The sequence below is a fragment of the Fulmarus glacialis genome, unplaced genomic scaffold (genome assembly GCF_000690835.1).
Source record: "Fulmarus glacialis isolate BGI_N327 unplaced genomic scaffold, ASM69083v1 scaffold12439, whole genome shotgun sequence".
Lineage (NCBI taxonomy): Eukaryota > Metazoa > Chordata > Aves > Procellariiformes > Procellariidae > Fulmarus > Fulmarus glacialis.
The window spans coordinates 31,008-57,850 of record NW_009233906.1 but is presented as its reverse complement, the minus strand read 5'-3'; the positions used below and the strand labels follow the sequence as shown (position 1 = coordinate 57,850).

The following is a 26,843-nucleotide window of genomic DNA, read 5'->3' as shown; positions in this document are numbered from 1 at the left end:
CACAGCCCTGCCAAGGTTAAAGAGCAGAGGCGAACCTGCTACCGCCATACTTCACTTAAAGTCGACAGGGTGACAGCAGCTGAGGATCTCCCTCATTCTTCTTTGCAAACACAGGCCAGAGTTCTTAAAAAGTGACTTGTAATTTTGGATTCTCTCTAGTTTTAGCCTATTCTGAAAATACCTCCTCTTCAGGAGGGTATCAAACTGTTTATGAAAAAGAGAGCCATCTGAGACCTCCAAGAAAGACCAGCTCAGCCCAGAGGGACCTGAGTCACTTTTGGAAATTTCACTGTTAGGCTCTTTTTGCTCTAAGTGACTTAGCTCCTATAGACTTTAAACTCTGAACTCAGTGGAGGTGAAATCGCAGTGACAAAATGTCAACACAATGACTCATCTACATCTGAAGAATATTTCGGTTTGTTTCTTTTTTAGATATAGGTCAGAAGTACCCAATTCTGGTGTCCTTAGGGGCCAAAAAAAAGTCATGGCCATATCCTCACCGTTTCAAACTCTGTGTCTGTGGAAGAAAATTTTTTTTGCAGTCAAGGAACAGGCAGAAAGGGTGAGAAGGGAACAGCGCTTTCTGAGCCAATGCATGTAGGTGCAGCCATGTATTATCCCAGCACAATTCCACATCTAAGTACAATATTAATGATGGCTTTGTGTAATGCACCCATGAAAAGTGCATTCGGACTTACCAGTGCATGGAAGGATGAGACGGAGAAAATGCCGAGCCGCCCCAGTGCCAATTTTGAAGGACGACTGGCAGCAGCCAAAAGGCTCTTTGGGTTTGGGAGCTCCCCACCTTGCAAACTGGCTAGGTAACACCGCATTCGGAAAAGGTCCATGTTAAATTTTTCCAGGTTCTGTTCCCATTGCTGGATCTGTTTAGATATAAAAAGAGACAATTAAAAGGGGAAAAATGTCTTTGTGGGCTGCACTGAAAATTCAAGCTCTTCCACAAACCCATAGTAAATTACTTTCATCTGGTAGTATATGGATTAGATTAGTTATTCCCTGCCAAAACACATTCAGTCATATTGTGTTACATCAACCCAAAAGATGGCTTGAAATAAAACAAAGCTGGTGGTCTTAAATGCATACTGACAAGATGAACATACCATGAACTTCGGGTAGTTGATAGCCACAAAAGCAGTTACATAAAAACACAACCCTGTGGTTCACGAAGGCTTCCCTCCTCCCTTTCTCTCTCTCTCTCTCTTTTTCAGAGATTAATTTTATTTCCTTCATTTTTATGAGCTTAGGTTGTATAGCTTGCTGGCCGAAAGCAAAGCTGCATAGCTACACTAATGCACTATGCAAAGTGAAGTAGCTACGCTGATAGGTCCTGCTCATTCTTTACTATCATCCTATGGCCTCTATCTGTAAACAGGAGACAATATTGGCAACGCAAGTATATGCGGTTCTTTGTCTGACTGATAGGTTAAGACATGCTTACGCTCAAGCAAACTGCAAAAATGAGCTATATATGCCCAATACAAATCACTGGACCAAAAGCAAGAATGTATACATATCCTTCATGCAATTTTTAAACATATCTTACACAGGTACATGCAGATGTAACAGACAGCTTAATCCAGTTTCAATGTAAAATTAGGGAAGTGAAGAGATTAAAATCTTTACTAGACAAATAAAGTTCCAACTCAGGACTCAGGTGACAGATTTTAAGTGTCTGTGTAGATACACGCTCATCTATACAAACACGTATTCTTATGCAATGCACAAAAGTCAAATTTGGCTTTTCATTTCCCCAACTTACAGATTGGTAGCTGCAGCTAAAATCTGCCCTACAGTGTACAACACACATTAATACCGATAAATAGTACAAATAAAAAGGCAGCTGTGTTTAATAGAGTAGGCACATTCACACATGGGAAAGCAGAAAAGGCATGTCCGTCAGGTTAATGTACTCTAAGTTCATGTACTGAAGATTGTTAAAATCCCCTGACAATGCTGATCTTCCAATGTGAGCTCCAATCACTGCATGTTTGTTGTTCAACAGGTGGTTTAGGGCTGCGGAGAAAGTTCATCGCGTTTTCTCTAACGTGCATTGACTTCATACCTTTCGCTGGCACGCCCTGCCTGTCCCTGCGCGTACAGGATATTATCACTGTACGCTGAGATTAGCCAAGGCTGGGACAAGCACCTCAGAAAACAGGCTGATAAATACAATAAAAATCTCAGGTGAAGTATGACCTGCAGGCTCACCTAGAAGCAAAATCAGTCCAGTTTCCTTATGATGCTGCCAAATATCACAAGAACTAAATAAGAATCTTGCCTCTTACTTTCAAGAATGAAGAAGTGAGCAATAAAAGGGTGAAAAAGGCCCTGTTAAGAAACGGTGCTGAGGCTTGTACTACAACTGAGACATTACCTATTCTGGCTTCCTTACAAGCGCGCTCACAAACTGTGGCATCAGTTATGGCTATAATTTTGGAAGTAAAAGTTAATCTTATTTGGCAGAGAGAGTGAATAAAGGGAAGACAATACACCATCTCGCACATCTGCAAATGCAAAATTATAATTTACAGTACACTTAAAAAAAAACTTTCAAGGAATGACTATTAAAAGCAAAAGTTAGAATTTACAAAAGCTTATCATGAGAGCAATTCACAAAAGTCCAGAGAAAAAGGACAGAGATATACACGTAACGAAGACGCCTCATCTAATCTCTCACCACAGACATTCAAAACATGCATCCTTTGTGCCCCGGAAAAAATAATCATTTTTTTCTTGGGTTCATTTGATCACTGCCCTTTGCTTTGCATTCTTTGTGCTCTCAGACACTCCTCACAGAGCATTTTTCTGCTTGCCAGTACTTTACGCATGGGACGACTCCAATAGGAGGTTTTGTGACAAGCTCTTTCTCTGTGTCGACACCCAAGCAGAATGAAAACACGGATGTCAGTTTTTCACAAAGCCAAAAGCTACAAGCTCAGGTGAAGTCTTTCCCTTTGGGATGACACCTCCATGGGTACAGAGCCAAGCCAACTTTGAATAGCTCGGACACAGAGCAAAGCTTGTTCTGGGCGCTGCTGGAGTGGAGCATCCTGTCCCCGTTGAGCACGAGCTGAACACAGGCATCCTTGTGTTTCTGAGGCCTTCTTCAAAATCCCCATTAAACATTTCTACTAAGTTGTATTTTAAAATAAAGATAATCTAAGGAGGGGGAGTGGGGTACAACATGAGGACATTCTGAAGAAATAATTAAATTAGGGTGTTTATCAGTCACGCAGGATGCTAGCTAATCAGCTCCAAAAGCATCGGTAATCACAACGTTACATTTAATGGCATTAGCAAAAGCTGTAGGCAGGGAATTTCTGGAATTGTCTTGTAGTCTTATCAAAACCAGGGATGTCTGGAACCAATTGGAGACGACGAACCAATACCAGCTGCTATTTGTCTAAGCCTTTTAAACCATGATAATGCTTCCTGAAGATTTATATTCTTGAAGACTAAATGGGGGAAGCACACAAATGAAAAAGCAACAACTTCAAAGCGCAGTATGACCTGGTCCATGAAGTTAATTTACAGCCCGAAGACTAGCTGCTGCAATGCTTATTCTGCTGTTGTGTGAGGCAAATCTCTGCCCCACGTGGGAGGACTACCCGAAAGACGGCTCAAGGACTTAACTTCATCATGCACAGACAAACCAGCCCTTTTGAAATCTGCTCGAAAGCAAAGGGGAAAAAGCGGGTGCACCAGACAGCCGTGAGACTGGGAATGGGTGACAAAGGCCAACAGCAGCACAAAGCGAGTCTGCAAAGAGATAAGAGATATGGCCCGACGTGAGGCACGCCAAAACAAGCAAGCACACGTGAAACGCTCCTCGCGTGACCTGCTCAGTTGTTGCGCTTGCCTGCACCGCCGGCTACAGCACCCGGGGCATCCAAAACCATCCCCCCTCAGTCACTGTTTCAAAACCTCCGTGTGAATTTCTAGGAAAAGCATTAAAGGAAAGGGAGGATGTCATTCTCAGTACAGGCAAACGTTAGGCAAGGATTTCTGGGTTTAGTGGTCACATAAGAACACCCGGGAGAAAGGCAAGGAGAGGCCACCCAAATAAATGTATTCAGCCTAATAGGATCCCTGTAAGGTAGAGAGAAAAAGGAGGCTGTGGCAGAGATATAAAGGAGTAAAATGTGGGAAGCTGTAAGAATTAGGGCCATGAATTATTTAGCCTGGGCCACCAGGAGAATCCATGCAAGGAAGCCTGGTGGAGGGACAAGACAGTAATTACGTGGGGAATGCTAAGTGAGGGGATGAGCTTTTGCATCAGAGACTTAGTTCAGGAATGAGTTTTTAAGAGTTAACATATAAAGGAACATCAGCATGGTACTTTCGGTAGTACTTTAGCAGTAATGATCATTTTCAGAACATAAATAGCCAATTCCTCTCCAGGTTAGTGAAAAATCTATTCAGGCAGTAAGAAACAACCGTAAATTAATTACATTTTAAAATCACACAAATGTATGAGCTAAAGGAAGATGCTCAAAAGCAGGTATCTCTTAATTCAATAACCCTGCTAGATTTTCTATAGGTAAACTCTAAAGTGGGAGCTTGGGAAAGGCAAGGGGTAAGTACATTCAGATCAGGCAATATAGACCAGTGGTTTCCAGCAGGTGACATGGGGATCTATAGTTCCTACATGCTATACAGTCCTCTCTGCAGGTGACATTTCTAGAGGCACCTCCACCTCCACAAGAATACGCCTAGGGTTTGCAGACTGTAAAAGGGAGGGCCCCGAAAATCCCAGCGAAAGCAGTGCCAGTGGTATTGCTCAGGGATGGCCCCTGGCTCCTCGCCCTTTCTTACAGTACTGTGCAAACAGTGTCTTCTGGGGGTCTGGGGAAGGACTGTCTCATTTTCAAATACCTGTTCTGTACAAAGTAAGAAGAGCTCAGTGTAATTAACCCCAAACCAGTATGTGAATGGCGGAAAGCAGTGCCAGAAATGACACAATATCAACTCTAAGTAGCAATGCTTCAAGGACCTAGAGGAAGGATGGAAGAAACTTCCTGGACAGCTCAACTGATAACAAAATACCAGTTTTGCACTTGGCACTTATTTAAGGCAGCACAAAAGAAAAGATGCACAGGGAGGAGGGCCTTCTCTCGGTGCTTAAGCCTCTAAAAATGATTTGATTCAGTAACAGTTCTTATACCATATAGAAACATGAGCTCCTAGCTGACACAATTCACTATCTGTAGCAGTAAAAAATTCAGAAATTTTCCCCTACGCAACATCTTCTTCCCAGATGGAAAGTGTCTCCGCAAGCTGATGTAGGGAACTCTATGGATTTAAAAGAAACTTCTGCTGCTGTTTTATATGAACAGCTTTTCAACCACATTACAAACAATACCAAACTCTTTGCATTCCAGTCCCTGGTTCTCAGACACAATTCATATTGTACCCATCTGGATAAATGAGTCACTCGGTTTCTGGGGACAAGGAAAAGATTTTTATTGTCATTACTTCCTAAAGAGAACTCAAAGAAGCAAAAACACCACTCTCCCAGAAATTCCATTACTCTAAAGGACACTACAGAGATACTGTCATAACTTTTAGCTCAAAGAAATAAAAAAGGGAACATAATAGAGTACAACAACAATGATGTGCAATTAGCAATACCCTTTATTCCTCATTCTGCCTAGTGACTTAAAAAACAGTTAAGAAAACTTCCTGAAATAACAAAGCAACAGCAGCTTTTTTTACAATAAATGCCGTATTTCTGCTTGTTTTGGAAGGACAGAACTTTCATCACTTCTAACCAAAACAGATAGAGGAAAATCTTACTCCCAATACCACTGACAGCACAAAAGTGCCCCCACGTGTACCTGATTTACTTTCTTGTCAATAATCTGATTGAAATTGGCAGTACCACATGTATGCCTATAGCTAGGGATGTAATTAAGAAGGCCACTGAATCTCACCATCCAGCTGCCCCTCCCAAAAACCAGAAAACCAGCCCTTCCTGCACAGGCTCCCCCACCAGCTTCATCGTATGAGATAATGCTATGCAACTCCACATTCAAAACAGTTTACTCATTATTCATTATTTTATACTAAATCTTTGTGAAACAAAGATGGAAATTCACCCACCTGCAAAACAGTAATTACAGCAGAGAGGAGAATGGAGATGACCTTCCTTAGCTGTCCTGGCTGCCTACTCACTTCACTCCTTAGTGACCGGCTACTACCAAAAAAGAAGGATTTTGCTAATGATGTAGAGTCTTTACACTGAAGAGTGACACCCGAAAATCTCTCAGCAAGAGGAGCTCTGCTCTTGCCAGTTCAACGACCACCCAATCTGAAGATCTGTTATAACAAGTTTAGATATTGTTTCCTAGTTTAGGAGGATATGGAAGAAAGAAAAGTAACTGTATATTGTAATTCACATTGAATTTGTATGCAGCAATACTGGCAAGTGCTAGCAAAGTTCCCTGAAAAGATTCTTTTTGAGTGTTGTTATTGGAGTTTTCATCAGAATGTCAGGCAATATTTCATCAGATGGTTTAAAGAAAATGAAGATATGAAATTTGGGCTTTGGGGAGCCTGAAGAATAAAATCCCCCAAATTACTCCAGTCACCTTCCTAAAAAGGTGAGAGAAAAGAAAGTGTCAGGTACATTTTAAACAAAAAAAGTAATGAAGTTACGCTCAGTGTAAAAACCCAAAGACCACTGCAGGGAAGAAAGGTAGTAATGTATTTAATGACTACCCAGAGTAAACAGGACACCACCTTACTGATCCCCTTATTTTGATTTTTATGGCAACAGAGAAACTACTTTTAGTTGGAGGACACACATGAAAACTTTCATTAAAATCATCTCCAAGCTTGTGCCTGTTCTTCTCATTAATGCCTCATCATTTCAGTGCCTGCAAGTAAATACCTATGTTCATAACCCGTCTGATAAGTAAGTTAAGGACCATGTGCACAGAAAACATGAATCACATCAGAAACCTCTGAATAGCTTGGAAAACATGATTATACCAATATATGAAAATTTGAAAATGCCAGAATGCTTTCAAGAAACTATTATTCGTATTATTGTTCTAAAATGAGGCAACACAATAGATTCATGTACCAAGCACATAAAGAGGTACATCCAGAGCTGCGGTGCTCTCACTGTGAGGTAGATATTCCATCCCATTAAAACCAGTTCCACAGGCACAGACAGCCTCGCTTTTGACTTAATGTGTGGTATTTTGTTAAAAGAGTTCTGAATAAATGCTAATAATCCCTTTCACTAACTTCAGTAGCAGTTAGATAGATCTCCAGTGCAAACACTGTGATTTCTCTGGCAGGTTAAACAGCTAAGAAGACTAACATTTTTTTAAAAGATTGTGAATCCACGGGCTTTGAAATTCGTCTCGGCGCCAGGGGATTTTCAAACTTGCTACCTTTCATCCTACTTCTTTGGTTTAGGGGAGAAGTTACACCCTGGGGGAACACCACCACCCACAACATATTTATTGCATAGAGTAATATAAACACTTGTGGCTGTAGGTAGTATGTGTACAGCTGGGATTTCCAGCCCTGCCGCCTACTGGGACTGGTTGCTGTACGTACACTGCTCTTGCAGATGCTTTACTGATGTCTTCTAAACTGCCCAACGATATCAATAGCTATGTGAAGGGCTGCCATTTTCTCTTAAACAATTACTAGGTCTATTATTATTATTGGACCAGTAAACCCAGATAGAGAGAATCCCTGATGTAGGCCACAAGGCTGAAGACATTTCTCAACCAGTTCAATAGCACCAAGTCTCTAAAACAATCATTTCACTAGAAAACCAACATTTTCCTTGTCAGTTTTTTTGTTTGCACTTCTTCTGTTTACCACTAGCTTTATCAATTGCTAGTGTGCAAATCCACCAAATTTAAAAGATAGTATCAGATGAGCTTTTCCAGTCCATTTGCTGGACACCAAAAAAACCCCATGTATGTACATTAAAATACCTACAGCAATTTTAGAAGTCCAGGTTTCCTTACTGCAACTGCCTTTCAGGTGATGGTAACTGTGAAACAAGAAAAGACTTTGCTTGCTTGTAAAGCCCTGTGAGTTACTAAGTCTTCAGCAGAGAAGTATTGGTTTTAAATCAATACAGATGTGGAAGAAAATAGAAAGTTGAGGTTGGGTGGTTGCTTTTCTGAGGAAGAGGAAAGGAAAGGAGAAAGAGTTTAGAAATCACAGTTTCCAAGATGATTCCCCAGTGGAAAGAAATTAAGAGTGTGCCTCATCCTTCTACATAAAAAACCACCATGGTCCCTCTGAAGTCGATCACACTATTTCTGCTGACTTCCCAAAATATATCACCAGTGAAGTTTTCCAGCACAGGATGTAGGGCATGCTTATAAACTGCAGTATTGGCAATACAATATACTTCAGCATGGAGGAATCATAACTGCCACATGATTGAAAACACCACCAAATTTACACACAACCAAACCAAGAATTTATATTCCTCTTGTTACTCAAAGTGGGCAAAAGACAACTGAACAACCACAGTTACTAAACAACCGAGCTACATACATGCAAACTTCTCCCTCAGGAATAATGTTTTTTCAAAATTGTTAGCTTACTAAATACATTAAGAATTCTTGGTTACTAATTACATCAAGATTTTTTCTTTTCCTTTGCAAAAGCCCATCTTTGAGACATGAAATCAAAAGATTAGGAAACCCAGTTATCTATTGACTTTTCTCTGAAGTGACTTTGCCAACAAACCTTCAGCAGTTGTAAGGAGAGATTTTATAGAGATCAAAGGGATCAAGACTGGAGAAAAGGCTCATTATAAATTTATTGTTTGCTAACTAGTGGATGTTTGCACATGATCCATCTCACTCTTTGTCTCACTGGTTTGCCCTCATTCAATGTTTTGAGACATTCACAGACAGAAGATTAACAGGAATAAATCTTCTGCAGCCCTAGTGATGGATTTCAGTTCTAGCAGAACACAGCTAACTTCTTCCAGGGACTGAGCTGGAAAACAACAGCAGTTTTTCAAGGACCGAACATCTAATTAGCAGATATTAAGAGAGCATCATTAATACTCTTCAGCTGACTCTAGATAAACTATTAGCATCAGTATCTAATGGGGGGAGAGGTAAATTAAGTTAATATATATCAGGATTTTTCCTCAGTGCATCACTGTTACAAGCACTAGACATCTCTAGAAATCTGTGTATTCTTCTAGGTCTCAAAACCTACTGCAATAAAAGGATGCTTAACATTCTTCCTCCTCCATTCACCTCCCTAGGCTCTGGACCATGAAGTAAAGTGACCTGGAAATAAATTATGAACATCTGAGCACTCAAAGGGCTTATGAACATCTGCACCACAAATCCCTACACAAACCTGCATACTTATTGAACTCTGCTCATATAGCTTCAGACTGGTGTGCTACAGGAACTTGACAGCGAAGTCAGTACCAGTCAGTCTGCCCTTCGTCAAGTTCAAACCGGTACAGTAAGAATTTTAAATATTATAAGCATCAAATTCATGAAACTAAAAGTGTTCCACTAACCAAAGAAACATAATTATGCTGTATTGGATCAAAGGAAATAAACTTTGGTTGATACTCAAGAGGTCATAATGTGCAGCCTAAAATAATGACAGAGCAATAGCTACTCTGACTGGAAAGGCAGGTAGGGATGGGCTCTCAAATACCAGTCAACAAATTCAAATTATCAGATGTCTTCTGTTAACGGCCTAATAAAGTAAAAGATACAGCAACCTCAGTCCACAGACCTATGAGGCTAAACTACTAGACAAGTTTAGTACACGAGAAGCCCTGGGTAGTGAAGCCTTTGCCTGAACACTAAGCATGTCTAATTAAAGCACCTTTTGCCAGTTGCTGCCAGCAAAACTGGGGACATGGGCAAGATGTCAACAACTCAAGATTACTTCCATAAGGTATCACTGCAGTGATTCCTGGTTCATGTGCTGTAAGTGAGAGCAGAGTAAGGCTTGATGTCTATGCACCACTGTACAGGCAATAAGGTGACCATTTTCACTGAGGAACAGTTCTAGCTGCTCATCAATCTGCCCTGACCTTTTGTCTTAGGCATGGCTTGGCTAAAATCCCAAGGTACATACACACCATGAACACTAAATTTTGGGGGGGTTGTTCCAGTTTTTGTTTTAAAAACAAATCTTGGTGGTGAATCTTCCTCAGCACTAAGTTACTGCTTTAGCCAAGATTCAGGCATTCCTACCACCATAATTTGAAAACGTGATCGGAATAACACATCAGACGTTCAGAAGCCATACCCAGATTTGCAGGGGGAGGCAACTGATGACTCAGCTCATTTCTTGCTGTAACGAAACAAAATTAGCCTATGCACAAGTTTGGATGCAAACATTTTGTCTGCTCTAGCCATGGGCAAAGATCTTGCCTGTAGTATGTTGGCCCTCCCAAGCTAAGCAGCGATGGCCTTGGACTTACACTGAGATAACCAGAGTGTGTTACAAGAAGTGCTGTTAGTGACCAAGTGTCCCCCTTTTCTTCGAATTTACAGCGGTATAATGCTCCAGTGGCTGCCAGTGGTACTCATGGCAGTGCTTTTCCACCTAGGATGGAAAACTCCAGTCTTTACTTCTTGTTCTCATTTAGACTCCTACGGCGCTTTTTAAGAAGTCTAGCGGATCCTGGCCTTCTAGTCATGGCTAAATTTCAACTGAAGCACATGGTTTTGCCTGCCTCAGTCCTTTCTCCAATTTTAATTGGATAAAGCACTCTTCATGTCCTGTCTTAAGGTGCAGAATAGTATTGTTAAGTACCTATTCTTAAATCTCTACTGCTAATAAATTAAATTATTCACAGAACGTACTGTATATTCTGTGGTATGCTATGTAACAGCTAGATACTATTAATAGCTAAGTATATCATAAAACAGTGAAAATTAATTACATTTTTCCAGAGGAGAAAAGAAATAGCTGTGTGCTTATAAAACAGATTGGTCCGATCCTCAGCTTTGAGGAGCCTACCTCCCGCGCTGCTCTGGATCGCTGTAGAAACCTGGCAATAATTACGACTACCGTGCCAGCTATCCCCAAGACAATTACTCTCAGGCCTAGAAAACACTGACAGTTAGAGCCCAAAGCAAGAAATAATGATAAATATGCTCCTGTAAAAATACTGTTTCCGGTACCTGATTCTCTATGGCCTTCCTGTTTTTTGGATCGCTAACAATTGAGAGCTGCAACTCCGCCATCTTTTTCATCTTGCTATCCATGTCAATCTTCTGGAAAAGACTCTTGGTTTGATTTTTCAGCAGCCTAACAGTGTCCTCTTTCCCAAGCTTCTTCGCAAAGAGGGAAGCACAGGCTGAATGTATGGCAGTAACCCAGTTTTCCAGATCTGTCTGGCTTGTCGCCTGTGAAACAAATCAATGGTGCAACATTATGAGCAGAGAAGAGGAAAAAGAGTTTTAAAAATCAGCAGCTCTAGGACATGAAGTGCTCAACGGGTTCACTGAGATCTTAGGCACTTTATCTTAAAACCAGTGAAATAAGATTTTATCTTCAAAACTGTGCAAATAAAGGAACTGTGAGCTTTTCCTGCACTCTGTCATGACTTGCCTCCAACCTTCAGCTTCTGCTTCTTAGATCTGCAAGGTCTGAGGGCTCCATGAGCACAACAGAGCCCCACGAGCTCTGGGAAAGATGTGACTTGCACCCTTCATCCCTCCAATTAATTAAGGTAAAAACCAACAGGTTTCAAAGATAAACCTCCTCTTCAACAGGTAACACAGCACAGAGATGATTTTACATGTAAGGCCTGAGGAGATGTGTTTGCTTTGCTTGTTAAAATATGCCAAGTTAGTGGAGGGAGGACAGCAAGGTAAAGAGAATACATCTGCGCAAAGTGTCTCTGGAGATATTTACAAGTGTACCTATGAATCAACATGTTTTTATGGAGGCAGTTCCACATAATACTGTTCTTTATTAACATTTCCAGTGGTGCAGTTAAGCAGCCAAGATCTTTAGATTATTTTTAGCCTTCTTTTTTGAACGTCTTGCTCAAGCAAACTGTGTTTCAGGCCACCAGATTCAGGGCTGAGCCCATCATTCTGTAAGGGTGAAATGCTGATAGATGTGAAAAAAAAAAAGATAATAAAGCTGATTTTCTAGAAGCTTGTAACCACTAGGTACCAAAAGCGTCTTGCAGATTTGTGATCTGTTCTTTTTATTTCTGAACCATAATTAACTGAGCCAACTGATGTAATATCATATACCTGAAGTCACACCATACACTTAAATCAGTATTATAATAGTATAGTATAATAGTGTAACTATACTATTATGTTTAAGTCAAAGGCACAAGCATGATGTGTGTGTGTGCAGATACAATCATATACATGCATGTGCATACTCACAAACACATCCTAAAACGGAAACAACCACAAAGTTATGCATGCATATTGTTACCTGAAATAGGTAGACATCACCAAAAGAATTGCTGAGACAGAACACGTTTTCTTTCTTGGGATGTTCTGGAACAGACTGTACTATGCTGTCTTCTGCAAAGAGGGCATATCGAGGCAAACTGCTCTGCTCCATCGAATTCCTTCCATAGGTCTCATAAAACAGCAGAGTACAACCTTTGGAGTTCAGAAGGACAAAAAACATAAGGAGAAAGTAAGTTCTGGATTTCACATTTGAGTTCTCTCATATTAATGCTTTTGTAATCAAGATACCCGTCAATGACAGGGAACATCAGTTCTGCCCCTCTTTCGAAATAGAGAAAAAAGGAAGAACTTCTAAACTGGAAAACAGGCAAAGTTAATGATGAATTTGCCAATGAAAAGTTGGAACAGACATCTAATAGGGACACAACAAACACCCATAGACTGAAGAAAAAAATAAAAAAAAACAGGGTACCTCAATATGGAAGTGTTCAAGGTCAGGTTGGATGGGGTTTGAGCAACCTGATCTAGTGAAAGATGTCCCTGCCCACAGCAGGGGGAGCGGACTAGATGATCTTTAAAAGGTCCCTTCTGACACAAACCATTCTGCGATTCTATGAATAAACTCAGCCTATTAAAATGTTAAAGCATGTAGAAAAGATTAATTCCTGCTTAGTTAAATTGTCTTTTGTGTTTCTTTATTAAATTGAATCAACTCTCTTGTAACAGCCACCTAAGAAATCTTTGTATTTTTTGAAAAGATTTGCAGAAACTTTTGTCTTCAAACAACATGCTTAGTGAATAAACTTCTCAAATTTAAACTGGATTTCCTTGAATCTACCTGCAAATTGTGGACTTAGACAAAGAACACAATCTGAATAATTTAAAACGGTTTGAAGGGTTTTGAGTTTGAGCATGTTCAGTCTCATAGATAGTATAACATGTAAGGTACAAGACTTCCATCCAGAAAACAAACTCGGTCCTTAATGATGACAATCCTGAGTATAACAAGAGGAATTACTTCTGGAGGACAGCAGAAGAGACTTAATCCCAGTCTCCAGCAGTACGACTACATTGCCAGGTTGCCTTTGGCAGTGAAGCTGGCTTAAGAAGGGGATGGCCCCTCCATCCCCGCCATTCCTGCCCCATGTTACAATCCACTGTCCTCTGAGATGCACCCATTTGCCTGTCCAAGGGGTCACAGACTGAACTGCATTACTAAAATAATCTAGTTAAAAACTATCCTGTCTTTCTCAAGAATTTCTTAGGCTAATTGTGCATCAAGAGAAAATAAGTAAATAAACCTCACTTTCAACCCTGGGAAATGGCAGTTTAATAGTAGTGAGTTTGGTGTGGTTTTTTTTTTTAATTTGGAAGATAAATTAATACTATACTATGGCCAGATGTTTAACCTGGAAGAACTAAGACCAGATACTATAAATACATTTTGAAAACTGAGAATAACCTAAGCAGAAAAATCTGAGGCTGGCGGTGGATTCTGCAGCAAGGCGAGCCTTCTCCAAAAGATATGCTCAAATTCATTCAGGAATTAATTTAGAGAAGAGCTATGGCTGCATTACATAGCGAGTCAGACTAAATGATCACAGTGATCCCTTAGGGCCTAGTAATCCATGAATATATTACTGCTGTAACTCCTATACATATTCAGTAGAGGGCTTGAAACTCGGCCAGTATAAGGATTAAGTTTGCTAGAGCTACAGCACTGTTATCTCTCTAGTCCGTTTTTTGTTGTTGTTCTTCCTTCAAATCAAAGAGGTACCACAACACAGGGCAGCACCAAACCTGAGATTTTGGGTTGAGTTGCTGATTTTCAGCCTGTTCGTGTTTCTCTGTGTGACACGCTGTGTGTACGTACGCATGTGCAAATACGCCTAGGAAGTACATATCAAGGGGATGTTGCAAAACCTGCAAAATAGCAATGTTTCCTTTGTGCATTCTTTTAAAATAGTTAGGTAAAAACAGAGTGCAATGTTATTTTAGTACTTCTCTAACATTTACACTTAACGCTGTATTAAAAATCCCAGACACATCATCCAAAGTCATGTAAATTCGAGGGGAGCTTCCTCAAAGGTCAAATCTGAAATCAGAACCAAAATCAAGGGTTTTTGGATTTTTCTGTCTGGTAAAGGGGAAGGATGGGCCTATTAGTGTTTATGGGGCACATTTGCTGTGAAAAGTGTGGAATACACTGGTCCTCATACAGCCCAAATTTAAAGTGTATGAAAAGTGAGATCCATCGGATGGATTTCATCACATTCTCCAGTGCCATTCAATGTACAACACTTACAAGAAAAAAAGAAATATATATCAGAGGTTACTGACCAAATAATCTGATGACTGAAAAGTTTTCAAAGGAAGGAATCCAATAAATAGAAATGCCTCTATACTACTTAAGTGCACCTTTTCCTATTACTATCCAGAGTCTCTGGCAGAATATTTAGGGTAAGAGCAAATCCTACAGAGTTGGTCCTATCCTTTCCCCTTAGCAGCCCTCACTTGATCTTTATGACACAGAAACACTTGGAGATCTCTGCAGTTGGAAAAGAAGGATATGCTTTGTTACACTCTGCATATCAGGCATGGCACTTCTGTCATCATTTCAACGTAACAGGGCAAACTAAACCAACAAAACCAAGTCCCCTCTTGTATTCAGCAGCAGGACTGTACAACCGCTTCCACTTCTGCATTTTAGGAAAGTGCAAATTAAGTTCTATTTTAAACTCCCATATTTCCCCTATGTGTTATCAAAAAGTTAACTAAAGATATGTCGTTTTTTATCCTAACAGTTTATATGTACATAAATAAAAAATTTTGAAGGGCATGCATGTGTGTCTAGGTGTATGGCACCCCAGGTATATCTTCGGGTCAAGCCAAGTGATCCCTGGAAGCAGCTAGTTCCATAAACTCTGACAGACCCACTGGGACTGATTATTGTCCAAGTATTTTAATCAAAACTTGAACTGAAGGGGGAGGGCAATGGGAAAGCAATTTCCCTCGTTAAAATAAACTAATTAGACAGGACAGATGGAAAAGAGAGTTCCTCTTGTTAAAGGGTTACTATTCAAGCTCAGGTCTTGGTGGCCCTGAAAGTAGAGCAGAGGCCTCAGGACATGTATACTTTGAAGTCTGGCAGGTAACCAGATGGTTATAAGCCTTCTGCATATTTATAATTAAACACATCTCAACAGAATGCAAAGAAACATGCTGTTCTCTATTTGCATATGTGGCTATTTTAAGTCATATTTTAAAATGTCTTGGCTATTTAAACTTCAAGAACAAATTAAATACAGATTTATTCAAAACCCTGTATAAGGAGAACTAAAGCAAGCGCCTTGATCTTGATATAGCATATTATAAAAACAGAACTACGCCTTGATATCCAGACAGGCAAGTTTATTTTGGCATCACAAGTCTCCACAGCACAATAAAGGTACGAGATCAAGGAAATGAGGAATGTATATTTAAAACAGCTAACAAAGCGGAAGAGATTCTGCACCATGAATGCAGCCGTATCACCCATCAGAAGTAAAAAGCGTTGTATCTAATACTTCTTATAATGTCAAAAGTTAATAAAGCTTTTTACAAAGAATTTTATTATTCCTTTTTTATAGCTGGGGAAATTCAGGTAGCAAGAAGGGATATGACTTGTTCAAGGTCACCAGTAAGCCAATTATACAGCAAAGAACGGAACACAAAGCACCTAAATTCCTTCCCAGAGCTTCATTATCCCAGAAATGCACTAACTACTAGTATATAATGTACTGCAGTTTAGAGTTTTGATAGGATTGATTGAATTTTAGAAGTGGCAGATCACACTGATATTCATAACACAAACACATACAATAAGACGGTGGCATTCAGATATTGTTCTTCCCTTTGTATACACTGCTTGTAAGCATGAATCATGCTATCTGATGATCAGGATAAGTGATTTAAACTGTTAAGACTGCCTACATTTTGATCCCTTGATAACAGGTCTCTGAATTATTAGGCAGAATTGCTACATTCTTGCGAGTTTGCTTCTTTTAAATCAGCACTATCAAGGACAACATTCCCAGCACTTGCTGTTTGCTGTTCATTTTTCTTCAGGTCTACACCCATGCAGAATTTTGAAAAGGGCAACCTGTGGGAAAGTTGTTATTTTCTCTCCTCCAGTCCCAGATATGCTAGGAAATTATTAAGTTTGATCATTTCCTTACTCATTAACTTAGCATTATATTTACTGAAAGGCAAATCCTTTGGATGCAATTCAATTTAAAAAAAAAAAAAAAAGCCTATGAACTCACCCGTTAAATTCCTCTTCCTCCCCACAATAGATGTTATTTTCTTTCTCACACTTCCTGACACCCATACCCTTTTTGCAGCACACCTACCTGCTCGATTACTCTGAGCCATCAACATGCACCATGAGTGCAGTGCTGAGCACAGCAATCACGTCGCACCCCACTAGCAGCAGCCCCTTTTAAGTGGATTGCCTTCCCACGGGACTGTTTCACAGCAGGAGCAGCTGGGGGAGATGGGAAGGCGGGCATGCCGAAAGCCAGAAGGGGCTGGTATTGCAGGGAGCGGGCAAGGTGAAAGACCATCCAGGGGAAGGAGGGAGACTGGCGAGCCCTGGGAGTGGTCCATGGCAGCTAAGCCTCGGGCATTGCAGGGCTTCCCCTGCTGCTGCTTTGGCCTCCTCTGCCCTGAATCGCACACTTTTTTGTGTAAATGCTCTAGCACGGGGAGTTCACCTCTTTGTTATGTTGCCACCTGAAGCACTGGAAACAAACTGAACATTTTTACATTAACTTACCCCAACTTTAAGTAAACCTCATAGCAGAGCCCAAGGCACTGGGGACTTCTCCTGATCCTTAAATTCTGAATTCCCCCAATATAGAGGTGTAACTTCTGTATTTTTCTCAGTTTTGGTTCAATTTGGTCTTTGACCTCCAAACATCCAAAAGCATCTTCTAAACCCCCAATTCTGCGTGAGTACAGAAACTGGGAAGTCAGACAAAACAACTCCCGCTACACTACGAAACGCAAGGCTGCGTATGCAATACCAAACACATAAGCACCACCTCGATTTAGTGGGCTGCTTGGGCACATGCTCCACTTTAAGCATGTGGGTAGACTATGTAAAGTTAGGCATGAATTTCTGATGCCCTGAACCTGCTAACAGAAACCAGCATGCATGGAAAGTTGCTGAGACACAATGGAAACAACTGCTGCCGCTAAGCCGAAGGAGCAACGTGGTGGTTTACCTTTGAGTGTGACCCAGTACTGCTTCCACTTTCGCCGTGTGACCAGCTCCAGCTTCTTCTCTTTCTGCAGGGTCACCAGGGGTTTGAAGAACAGCCACCCTGCCTTGCGCACCACTCCTTGCTCTTTCTCATACAACAAATCCAGCTGCTCCAAGGAGCTGAGGGACTCGCCACTGGAGTCCTCCGTTTCCGAAGAGGTCTCTGTGTTCTCCAGGTTCGTCCTGCTCATCTCCAGCTCCCGCATGAAGTTTTCGTATATGTTCTGCCTCAGGGCATCGCTGCTGACAGCATTGGTGGACTCGCTTCTCTGGGACAGGACGTGGCTGGAGCCAGGTGACCACAGCAAAGCGGAGAGCTGCGATGGTGCCAGCGTGTCTGTGGTGAAGTTGTCCATTCTGCTGTCAAAGTATTCGCTCCCATCTTTACACTTTGGCTCCTGCGCAAAAAAGGAAATTGCCAGCGGTCAGTCACCAGAGCTATGATGAAAAGACGCACCTCATTTGGCATTTAAATTTGTTTCATGTTTAGCCATGGCCAGTTCCTTCATCAAGGGCCACCTCTTTTCACCATTACATCACAGGCTTTGCCTCGGCAGCCACTGACACCACCAGTGCCACCACGCACGGTTTTCTCGACAGAACCCCATTAAACCCTAACCACTAAGTCTGTGCGCTTTGGTAACTCAGACACCTGTGAGTAATCTCCAAATTCACTAGTAACTACTGGGGCTTCTACTGGCTGAAACCTGATGGACTCCAGGAGAAAAGCACATCCTCCGGCTGAAACCTAGGCACCACCGCTTACACGCCTGTTTGAGCACAAGCGGGAACAGTGTCACAACAAGTTTCTTTATTATTACAGGGGTTTCAATACTTTCGTGACACTCCATTTGTGTGAGGCAGCTACGTTTAGTATCAGCACAGCTAGGCTGATTTTACCTCCGCTTTCTATTTGTCATATAGACTGTGCTTAACCAACACAAAAAAGGTCAAAAGTTGAGAATATTTTAAGCTTGTTAGTATTGACCAATTGACAAAAATCTAACCTAGCAGATAATGTGATTTAAAAAAAGGAAGACGTGCTTGCTGACTGGCACAAAACCAGTCTCCAGACTGCAGAGGTGTGTATTTTCTGACTTGCTGGAAACCCCCTGGGAGCTTGACTATCTCATCAAGCGCTGATGGGCCTTTCTCCTAATTGCATTGTGCAACTTCATCCTTCATACTGAGATGAGGCTGGCCAATTTTATTTGAAATACTCAGGCCTGATGGTATGACTTCAACTTTGCCTTGCGATAGGGATGCTAACGTAGGCCCATTTCTTGCCACTGCTTGTCGACGTGGGAGCTTGTTGGCAGATTGGGCCTTTTCTTTCTTAAGCCTTTCCCAGTGCTGACTGCTCCCAACTCTCCCAGGCAGCGGTGATGGACAGGCATTTTCATACTACCCAAGGCAGAGCTCCTTGGACTAACTTCACTGGCGAGAACCACACCATCCATCGTAAGAAGCCATTTATTGTCTTCCCAACTCAAGCATTGCTGACGCTATTTAAAAGCAACCAAGATTTAAGAACATACAACACACAAAACCTGCTGCCTTTTGCAGGACAGCGTGAGGGAAGAGAAAAGAAGAGATGGCTATAAACAATTCAAGAAATGAAGCTATTACCCTCAGTAATAATAAAGCTATTATACTTTCAAGTTTAGACTGCCTCTCTAAAAGCATTTATTTGCTCACAGACTTCTGTACGTGAATAAAGTAAATAAACCTTGGTCTTCTCTGAGCTTCTCTCACCAGCAGCTTTGAAAGCAACTACTTTTTTGTTCCTTTGCTCCCTATTTGATGGTCTTCAAAACTGCAGTGGAAAAGCTGTGCTGTATTTTGATAGCATCAGGACCTCCAGCACACAGCCAAGAGCAACAGTGGGATCGCACGCCCCCCCCAAGCGTCGCCAGACAAGCCACTTCCCAAGCAGCAGGACACTGCCGGTTGTGGCCTCGCAAAAGCCAACTTGAACTGAAACCCACGTTCTCTTACGGTACATTGAAGTTCAGGTCTGGCTTTTCAGGTTACTGTGTCTGGTGACAAGGATCCAATTCTCCTGCTAATAGAGCACCTTCCTCAAATCTTATTGCAGCATTCTCTGAGAGTAACTCCCTAAACATCAACGGTTTTGCTTTTAAAGGGAGGGAAATCGGGGAGAGGGGGGCAGGTTAATAATCATGTGTGTAATGTGTTCATGCCCACAAGAGACTGTACAACAAGGATCGTACAACTGCGCCAGCCATCTGCAGTTCGGTGGGAAACTGGAAGCTTTCTCCACCCTCTTTTTAATTACTGTCACTGTACGTGTGTGCCAAAATCCTGTATTTTTATTGTTTGACTATTCTCCAGAAACTGCCAGTGTCCTCTAGAAAACATTAACATACAGTTTATTAAGAACATGTATTTCTTTCAGTCCCAAAGCACTAGTACGAAAAACAACACAAGACACATACATATGAAGGTGTCTGCTGTGAAGGGCCACTACTGGAACAACAAGCATTAATGAAGAGGGTGGGATACAACCTGTCCATGAACAGCCACTAACCACATCCTATGTTTTCTCCATGCACACAGAAAGGGCAGGATTGAGGAAGTACCAGAGTAGAGTAAATGGACATAGGATCCAAAATGAATACATACACTTTACCATGACAACATCGCTTGTATTTTTTTTTTTTTTTAAAGAACAGAATTGGCGGAGTCACGCAGTCTCTGCTGGTGCTCAGGGCAGCTACCACTGTAGCAGTATCTGGTCACCACTGAAAAGGTCTGACCCAAATTGCTGCTGGTGGTCGTTTCCCTGCCAGGTGACTTTCTGCTCGTTTTCTCTCTATTGCATCTAGTGATGATAAAAAACTACCACTGTCTCTGCTCACCTGCATTCAAGCAGATCTCTCAATGTCTGAGATATACCCTGCAATAGTTATAGGTAATGCAAAAGATAAAGTGGCTAACTAAGATACCAATTAGACAAAGTGATAACTAATAGCATGTAATAACTAGCTGCAAAGAACAGCGCAGGAAACAATGCAGCCTGCTAAATTCATTAGGACCCAAGCTGAAAGTAAAATCTAATACCAGTTTTCAAGCCAAATAAAAAGGTTGTCTCATTGCAGTTTTCTTTTAAATTCTCTTTACACCACACTTCAGGGCTCTGGCTTATAAAGTCAGGAAATTTCAGAAATTATTCCCATAAAGAGGCTGTTTACTTCATTGAAGAACCTATCTGCAGCAGCTGTTTCTGGTGGCTGGATTTTCATTTTACACAGTGTTTTCTCATTTTCTCGATGTCATACAGTTGCACGCTGACTTTACACCACCACCTTCAGCAGCGGCTGGCTGTGCAACAAGTCTGCCTAAATTCTGTCCACAGGTCTCACATGCATCACATATACCTTGCTGCTCACACACACTGTATTATAATACAGCATCTCTCCAATGCCGATTCCGCAAGGATTAAACTAAATGAGGACATGCCATGCAGTAGAATACCATCGATGCATTAGGGCATCCTCGTGCAATGAAAGCTGGGTCATGGCACAGAATGATTGCAAGTCTTGATGTGAGATCATTATTAGAAAGGCAAAATCAATTCCAGGATATATCAGATCAAGTATCAGATCAAGTCAGACATAAGGAAACATCCAAGTCACTGGACAGGGCACAGCTGAGGGCTCCTCTGGAACATCCTATATCCAAATCTGTTTATGAATGATTTAAAACAGGTGCAGAGGAAGGGTGACAGAATGAAAAGGAAAGAGACTTCTATTTAAGACAGGAGACCAAAGAGAGTCTGCATAACCCCACAAATGTGGGCCGAGAAAAGATACCGTTTCTGCCTTTAAATAAATCGTAACAGATTAAGTAATAGGGAAGGATAACTATTGTAGAGGACAATACTGGCATCAGAACAAACTGGCTGGGACTACATTTACTCTGCAAATCAGCAAGCATCAGAGTAAGAGGGTTTGGAAACAGCCTTCAAGCTGGGGAAAAGCCCACCTGATTTTAAGCTGCAATTTGTTCACAAAGAGGATTGAACTCCACTGCCTTTCTAGTGGCAAGGGACTGCCTCAATATCCCGAGACCGTGCCTCCTGGTCCTGCGCTCCCATGAAGCAGGAGGCTTGGCTGACTTGTTTCAACTGGGGCAGCCGGAGGGACCTATCCACCCAGCCAGCCCTGGTGCTTAGGCTTACTTAAAGGGAAATATTCCAGTTTTCACCTACGTTCAGCCCAAGTGACTCACAATTAGTTATTAGTAATGTACTGAGGAAGGGACACGTTGTTCAGAGCAAAGCACGGAAGCTGCAATCGCCGTGACGAACAGTCCTACAAACAGGGACTAACCACCTGACAGATCATAACTGCGCACAGCACTTCTGCATTTTTAAGCCAAAGGACCCGGTGAGAGTATAGTCATTACCAAACTACAACACGGCAACCCCCAGAAGAGATGGCGGGTTACTCAAAGCGTGCAAGGCAGAAAGGAGCTGACCAAGCCTCAGGACGAAGGCAAAATCATAAAGAATTCGCCACCTCTCTTATCCTTCCTGTTGCTGGATTCTTGTCTGATAAAAATCAATGACTAACTATTTCCTATGCCTTTTTCTAAGAAATCACCATTTTTGGAGCTAGGGCCCATTTCCTTCCACCAGAATCAAATTCAAGCTTGATGCAATCTCACCAGCCAAATTTCCTTGCTGTGTCTGAAGTCAGTTCACTGCACAGCGAATTCAAAACAGCTATGAATCGTGCACCACAAATACCATTCTGAAAATGTCATAACTAAGTAATACATGGCAAAGGTCTGGGATGCAGAGATCGTATGTAAAGCCTGGCTGTAAAATCCAGAACAGCTACGGATGTTGAAACTGGTGAAGAATCCTGGCACAGGACGCAGAGGCTCTTCATTGATTCCAGTTTTTCTGCCTTCTCTTTCACAGCTGAGTAAGAAGGTGAAAAGACAGCATCTGATAAAATACATGAGCACCAACTCACAAAAGAAGTGATCCAAATAAACGGCTTTCATTTTCGTTTTCCCAGTTCTGTAGCCCTTACCTAGGATTTATGCTGGCAAACCTTACGCTGACCTCATTTCTGAGCCTAAGGGTCTGTCAGAGTTTTACACTGCAATGACAGATGCCTGTTAAGCACAATACCTGTCCGAATTTCCAACACGGGAGACAGCATTTGCTCTACATGCCACAGAAAGCGTGTGTTTATGGGGTTCCCTTCACTCCCCGCTCACTTCTGAAGTGGCCAGCACCCCAATGCTGCTGAAAGGGAGCAGATCCTTCATTTAAAGAAGCGCAGTGACTGTATGAGAAACACTAGGGAAGATTAAAAAAAAAAAAAAAATATCTAAACCAAAACTGGTCTCTGCCCTCCATCTCAGCTTGCGAACTCACACGCAGAAGTCCAGGCACAGTCTGGCACTTAAAGAGCCGATTCTGGGGCCTATAGCTAGAGACAAGAATTTCATTCCTGACCACAGGCATCCTAAATTCCTATTAACGGGATTAGCCTTAAATTCTTCTAAAGAAACATCCTTTCCCTCCCTCTTGCCCTCCTCCCATCTCCTTCTTCACACCATCATCTCCCGGCGAGCCAGATGGCAAGTCAAGCTTTTCCATCTGGTGAACTAAGCTGACAGGCAGGAAGGAGGAGGGCGCTCCACGTAATGCCTTCACAGCAGGTGGAGGCAGGACCAGCAGCTCTGGTCGATACCCTACAGTTGCTCTCCTTGCTAGAGGTGGACTGACAGTGAAACCAAAGTGAGTGATGAAGCCAATAATACAAACAGGGAATACCTGCAAAGATATTTATAACATCCTCCTTCTACTGCTCCCTCCACACTCTTCAGATAATGTATGCTGATTCATAGCATATATATGATATCTACGTTGTATTTTCACAGTTGAAATAAAGAGAAGGCTTAAAAACTCCAAGTCACTTTGTAAGTAATGCAATGATTTCAAAAGCTAATTCACTGAGAGACTAGGCTGAAAAGATTGGAGTTAGCTAAGAAGGTGACAAAATAGGAAGGGAAAATTTGCACACACAAACATCTATCTTTTTTTGCTGTAGACATTTCAGACAGCTTCAGGGATGCAATACTTCTCAGAATTCCACAAATTACCAAATGAGATTAGCAATTAATTATCCTGTGAGAAAGACAAACATGATGCAATCACTACATTTGTAAGAGGAATCTACAAACCAACTTTCAGGCACTTAGGCTGGGGTTTGTACATACCTGCAGCTTCCTTTTCTTCCTCGAGAGACTTCCCGTCCAGTCACTGATGCGCCGCATTCGGTTTTTTAATGTATCCTTCTTGGATGCATCCTCACCTAGGGGCTTGGACTTTCTGCATGGGAGCGTATAGGAGGAGTAATGTGCAGGACTTCCCTGCTCTACCCTGGAGGGAACATCAATGTCTGAGGCAAATGAGACACGATTGCTTAGGCTACCGTGAGTGTCAATATACTCATCAGACAGCCTGATCCTAGGTGGAGGGGTGCTTTCCAAATTTGTATCCTTATAGAGATCTCGGAGTGAGGAAAGAGATGAACTTTGGTTGAAGGACTTCTTGTTGTCACTTGCTGGGAAACTGGCATGAATGCTTGTATCTGGAGTGCTCCTGGTCAAATACGGACCATCCAACTCATTGATATCCCCAGCATTTCCCCAGAGAGAGTCATACCATGAAGACTCAGAGCTGAGCGAGCTTCCTTTACTCGATCGAAGCCTTGAATCAGTAGGTGACAGACGATGGCTTGAAGAACAATCTGCGCTGGAGTTCCTCCTGACGTCGAGTAGGTTATTCGGCTTAGATTCCAAGGCAGGCGAATACCTCAGCAACTGGACCGGTCCACTGGACTCCTCAGTCAGTACCTTGCTGTTGCTGCTGTTGTGGAACTCGACCCTCAAGCAACCGTCCAGCTTCCCCAGTGTTTTAATGAGAACTTTCGGACTCCTCCTGTCCTCTGATGGGGAGGTTGATGCAAGACTCTCGTTCTTTCCATAGCAATTTAAAATGTGTCCATTGCATTCTCGAGAGGCAGCATGATTACTTCCACCTTGAAGGCCAATATAGTGGAAACCGTTCTCGGGCAAAAACACTGCATTATTTCCTTGGCAGTAGTCCCCTGAGGCGTTTGTTCTGTGTTTGGCATGGGCATTGCTTTTAGAGACCTTCACCACAGTGTCACCGAGTCTAGATGAATAAGGCTGACTACTCTTGAAGTGCGAAAGGCAGCTTCTGGCAAGGGACCTCGATTTGTAGTTTGAGCTGCTACTGGTATGTCCCCATCCATGCACAGAGCAAGACTTTTCATCTTTAGCATGAATGCTGCGAATTTTCAGAGAGCAAGGCTTCTGCTTGGCACCAGCTGTAGCAGCAGCATGATTTTTTGATCCCTGAAGACTGTATTGGCTTTCTGAATTCCCCATTTTCCACTAAATTAAGAAGAGTTTCATTAGAAACAATGGCTAGAAGACAGAGTGAAAAGTAACAGACCATTTTTACCCTCTACACAGGAAAGTGCCTTTTTAAAAAATTACATGAAACAATTGTTTCAAAAAAAAGCCATTAAATAGCCATTTACAACATTAAATTCATAACTGAACTTATTTTAGGAGCAGGCTAGGAAAACTTATTCTCTGCATGGTTCATTACCCCTCTGTTATAAAGCTGGAATCTAGCTCCATTGAAATCATGTCAACACCTTTCTCCACCCACACCCTTGGCAACATCCTTTTCTTATAACTTACAAAATCTCTGGCTCCCAAGAACAATGGCATAATGAAAGGGAGACAGCAAGATAATCATAAGTTAGATATAAAATGAACCACACTTTCAGAGAAATCCCTTCTGCCAGGAGACAAGCCCACTGCAGTTTCAGCTTGACTGGTTTCTGTGCAACCAAGTGTTGCCTCAATAAACTGTTCAGCAAACCCCAACTTTGTGTTTAAATGGAGTCAATCCAGAGAAGGAAAAAAAAAAAACCATACCAAAAAACAAACGAAAAATAACTTGGTTAGTGAATAGCCTCATCTTCCATTACAGCACAAAACTGCATTATGTTCATTCAGCATGGCGCAGTTCGATAGTTCACTTAGTAAAATGCTCTTCAGCTTTTTACTGAATTCACAGGGAACAACACACACTGGAGAAGTCAAATTGTCCCAGTGAGATGATTGAAGATTTTGAACCTACATAAAGTGTACCCCGAAGTAAAAAAGATTGATCTGTTCTTTTTGTTACTTGGAGTGAATCTCCACTGTTTGTAATGTACAGAAACAACATCAAACCGCTTTTTCCATCATCACTGTGCTTCTTTGCATGTCGGATCTCAGGCTATCACTCTTAGGAGAATACACTGCAGTCTCATTAAAATTTTGTCAAAATAAGCCATTGTGAAAACAGAATCTTATCTTCTAGAGTCTGTATATATTTTAACATCTCTACTTCTAGCCCTTAGCACTTTTAGATGAAAAGCATAGAATAAAACAAAGAGCATACCTGTAGGATCACTCTTAAACCCGCGCACAGTTAGCAGTTAGCATGCTCTGCATTGTCTTCGTGGCGAGCCGCTACACTTGCCAAAAACAGGATGGAGTTGCACGCAGCCTTCCTAGAAAACACCAAAAAGACAAAAAAGGGCCCCCAGTCAAATAGAACTTACACTCTAGTCCAGCTCTAAGCAAAACGAATACCAAAAAAAATCAGACAGAAGTAACAAATGGAGAAGAGAGGTCTGGTTAAGGGGATTCCTGGACTTTAGACATACATTTTTAAAAAACATACTTTAACAACTGACATTGAATTAATACTGTCACTGTTTGGGTAAGCAGTTTATTTTCTAATTCTGTCCTTCTCCCCTCTCATTGACAAGTTAGGGCAAACTTCGAGCCCCCTCCAGTTTGCTTTTTGGAAGACCAACTACAGATGACAGGATTGTGCAGCGATCCATTACAATTTGCACCAAACGGATCAGAGCAATGTCCCGCAGCATCTGTTTATCCTTCCCCATGCCTGGAATCCAACTATGACCCTTGCAATGAAAGGCCACTGTGCAATTCACTCCACC

At 41.7% G+C, this 26,843-nt stretch overlaps 1 protein-coding gene across 1 annotated transcript in view; it reads right to left on the bottom strand.

The window, feature by feature from the left end:
- Positions 1-26,389, bottom strand: part of LOC104082371 (T-lymphoma invasion and metastasis-inducing protein 2-like) — a gene marked incomplete at its 3' end in the record, with an annotated part of 41,701 nt that extends 15,312 nt beyond the window's left edge. The window contains exons 1-6 of the mRNA XM_009585482.1: positions 26,276-26,389; positions 24,007-25,209; positions 17,705-18,140; positions 12,457-12,629; positions 11,178-11,402; positions 699-884 (exon numbers count right to left, since the gene is read on the bottom strand). Of these exons, the coding sequence (XP_009583777.1) occupies positions 699-884; positions 11,178-11,402; positions 12,457-12,629; positions 17,705-18,140; positions 24,007-25,203 (2,217 nt within the window). The remainder of the gene's footprint in view (positions 1-698; positions 885-11,177; positions 11,403-12,456; positions 12,630-17,704; positions 18,141-24,006; positions 25,210-26,275) is intronic.
- Between the last annotated feature and the right edge of the window lie 454 nt (positions 26,390-26,843).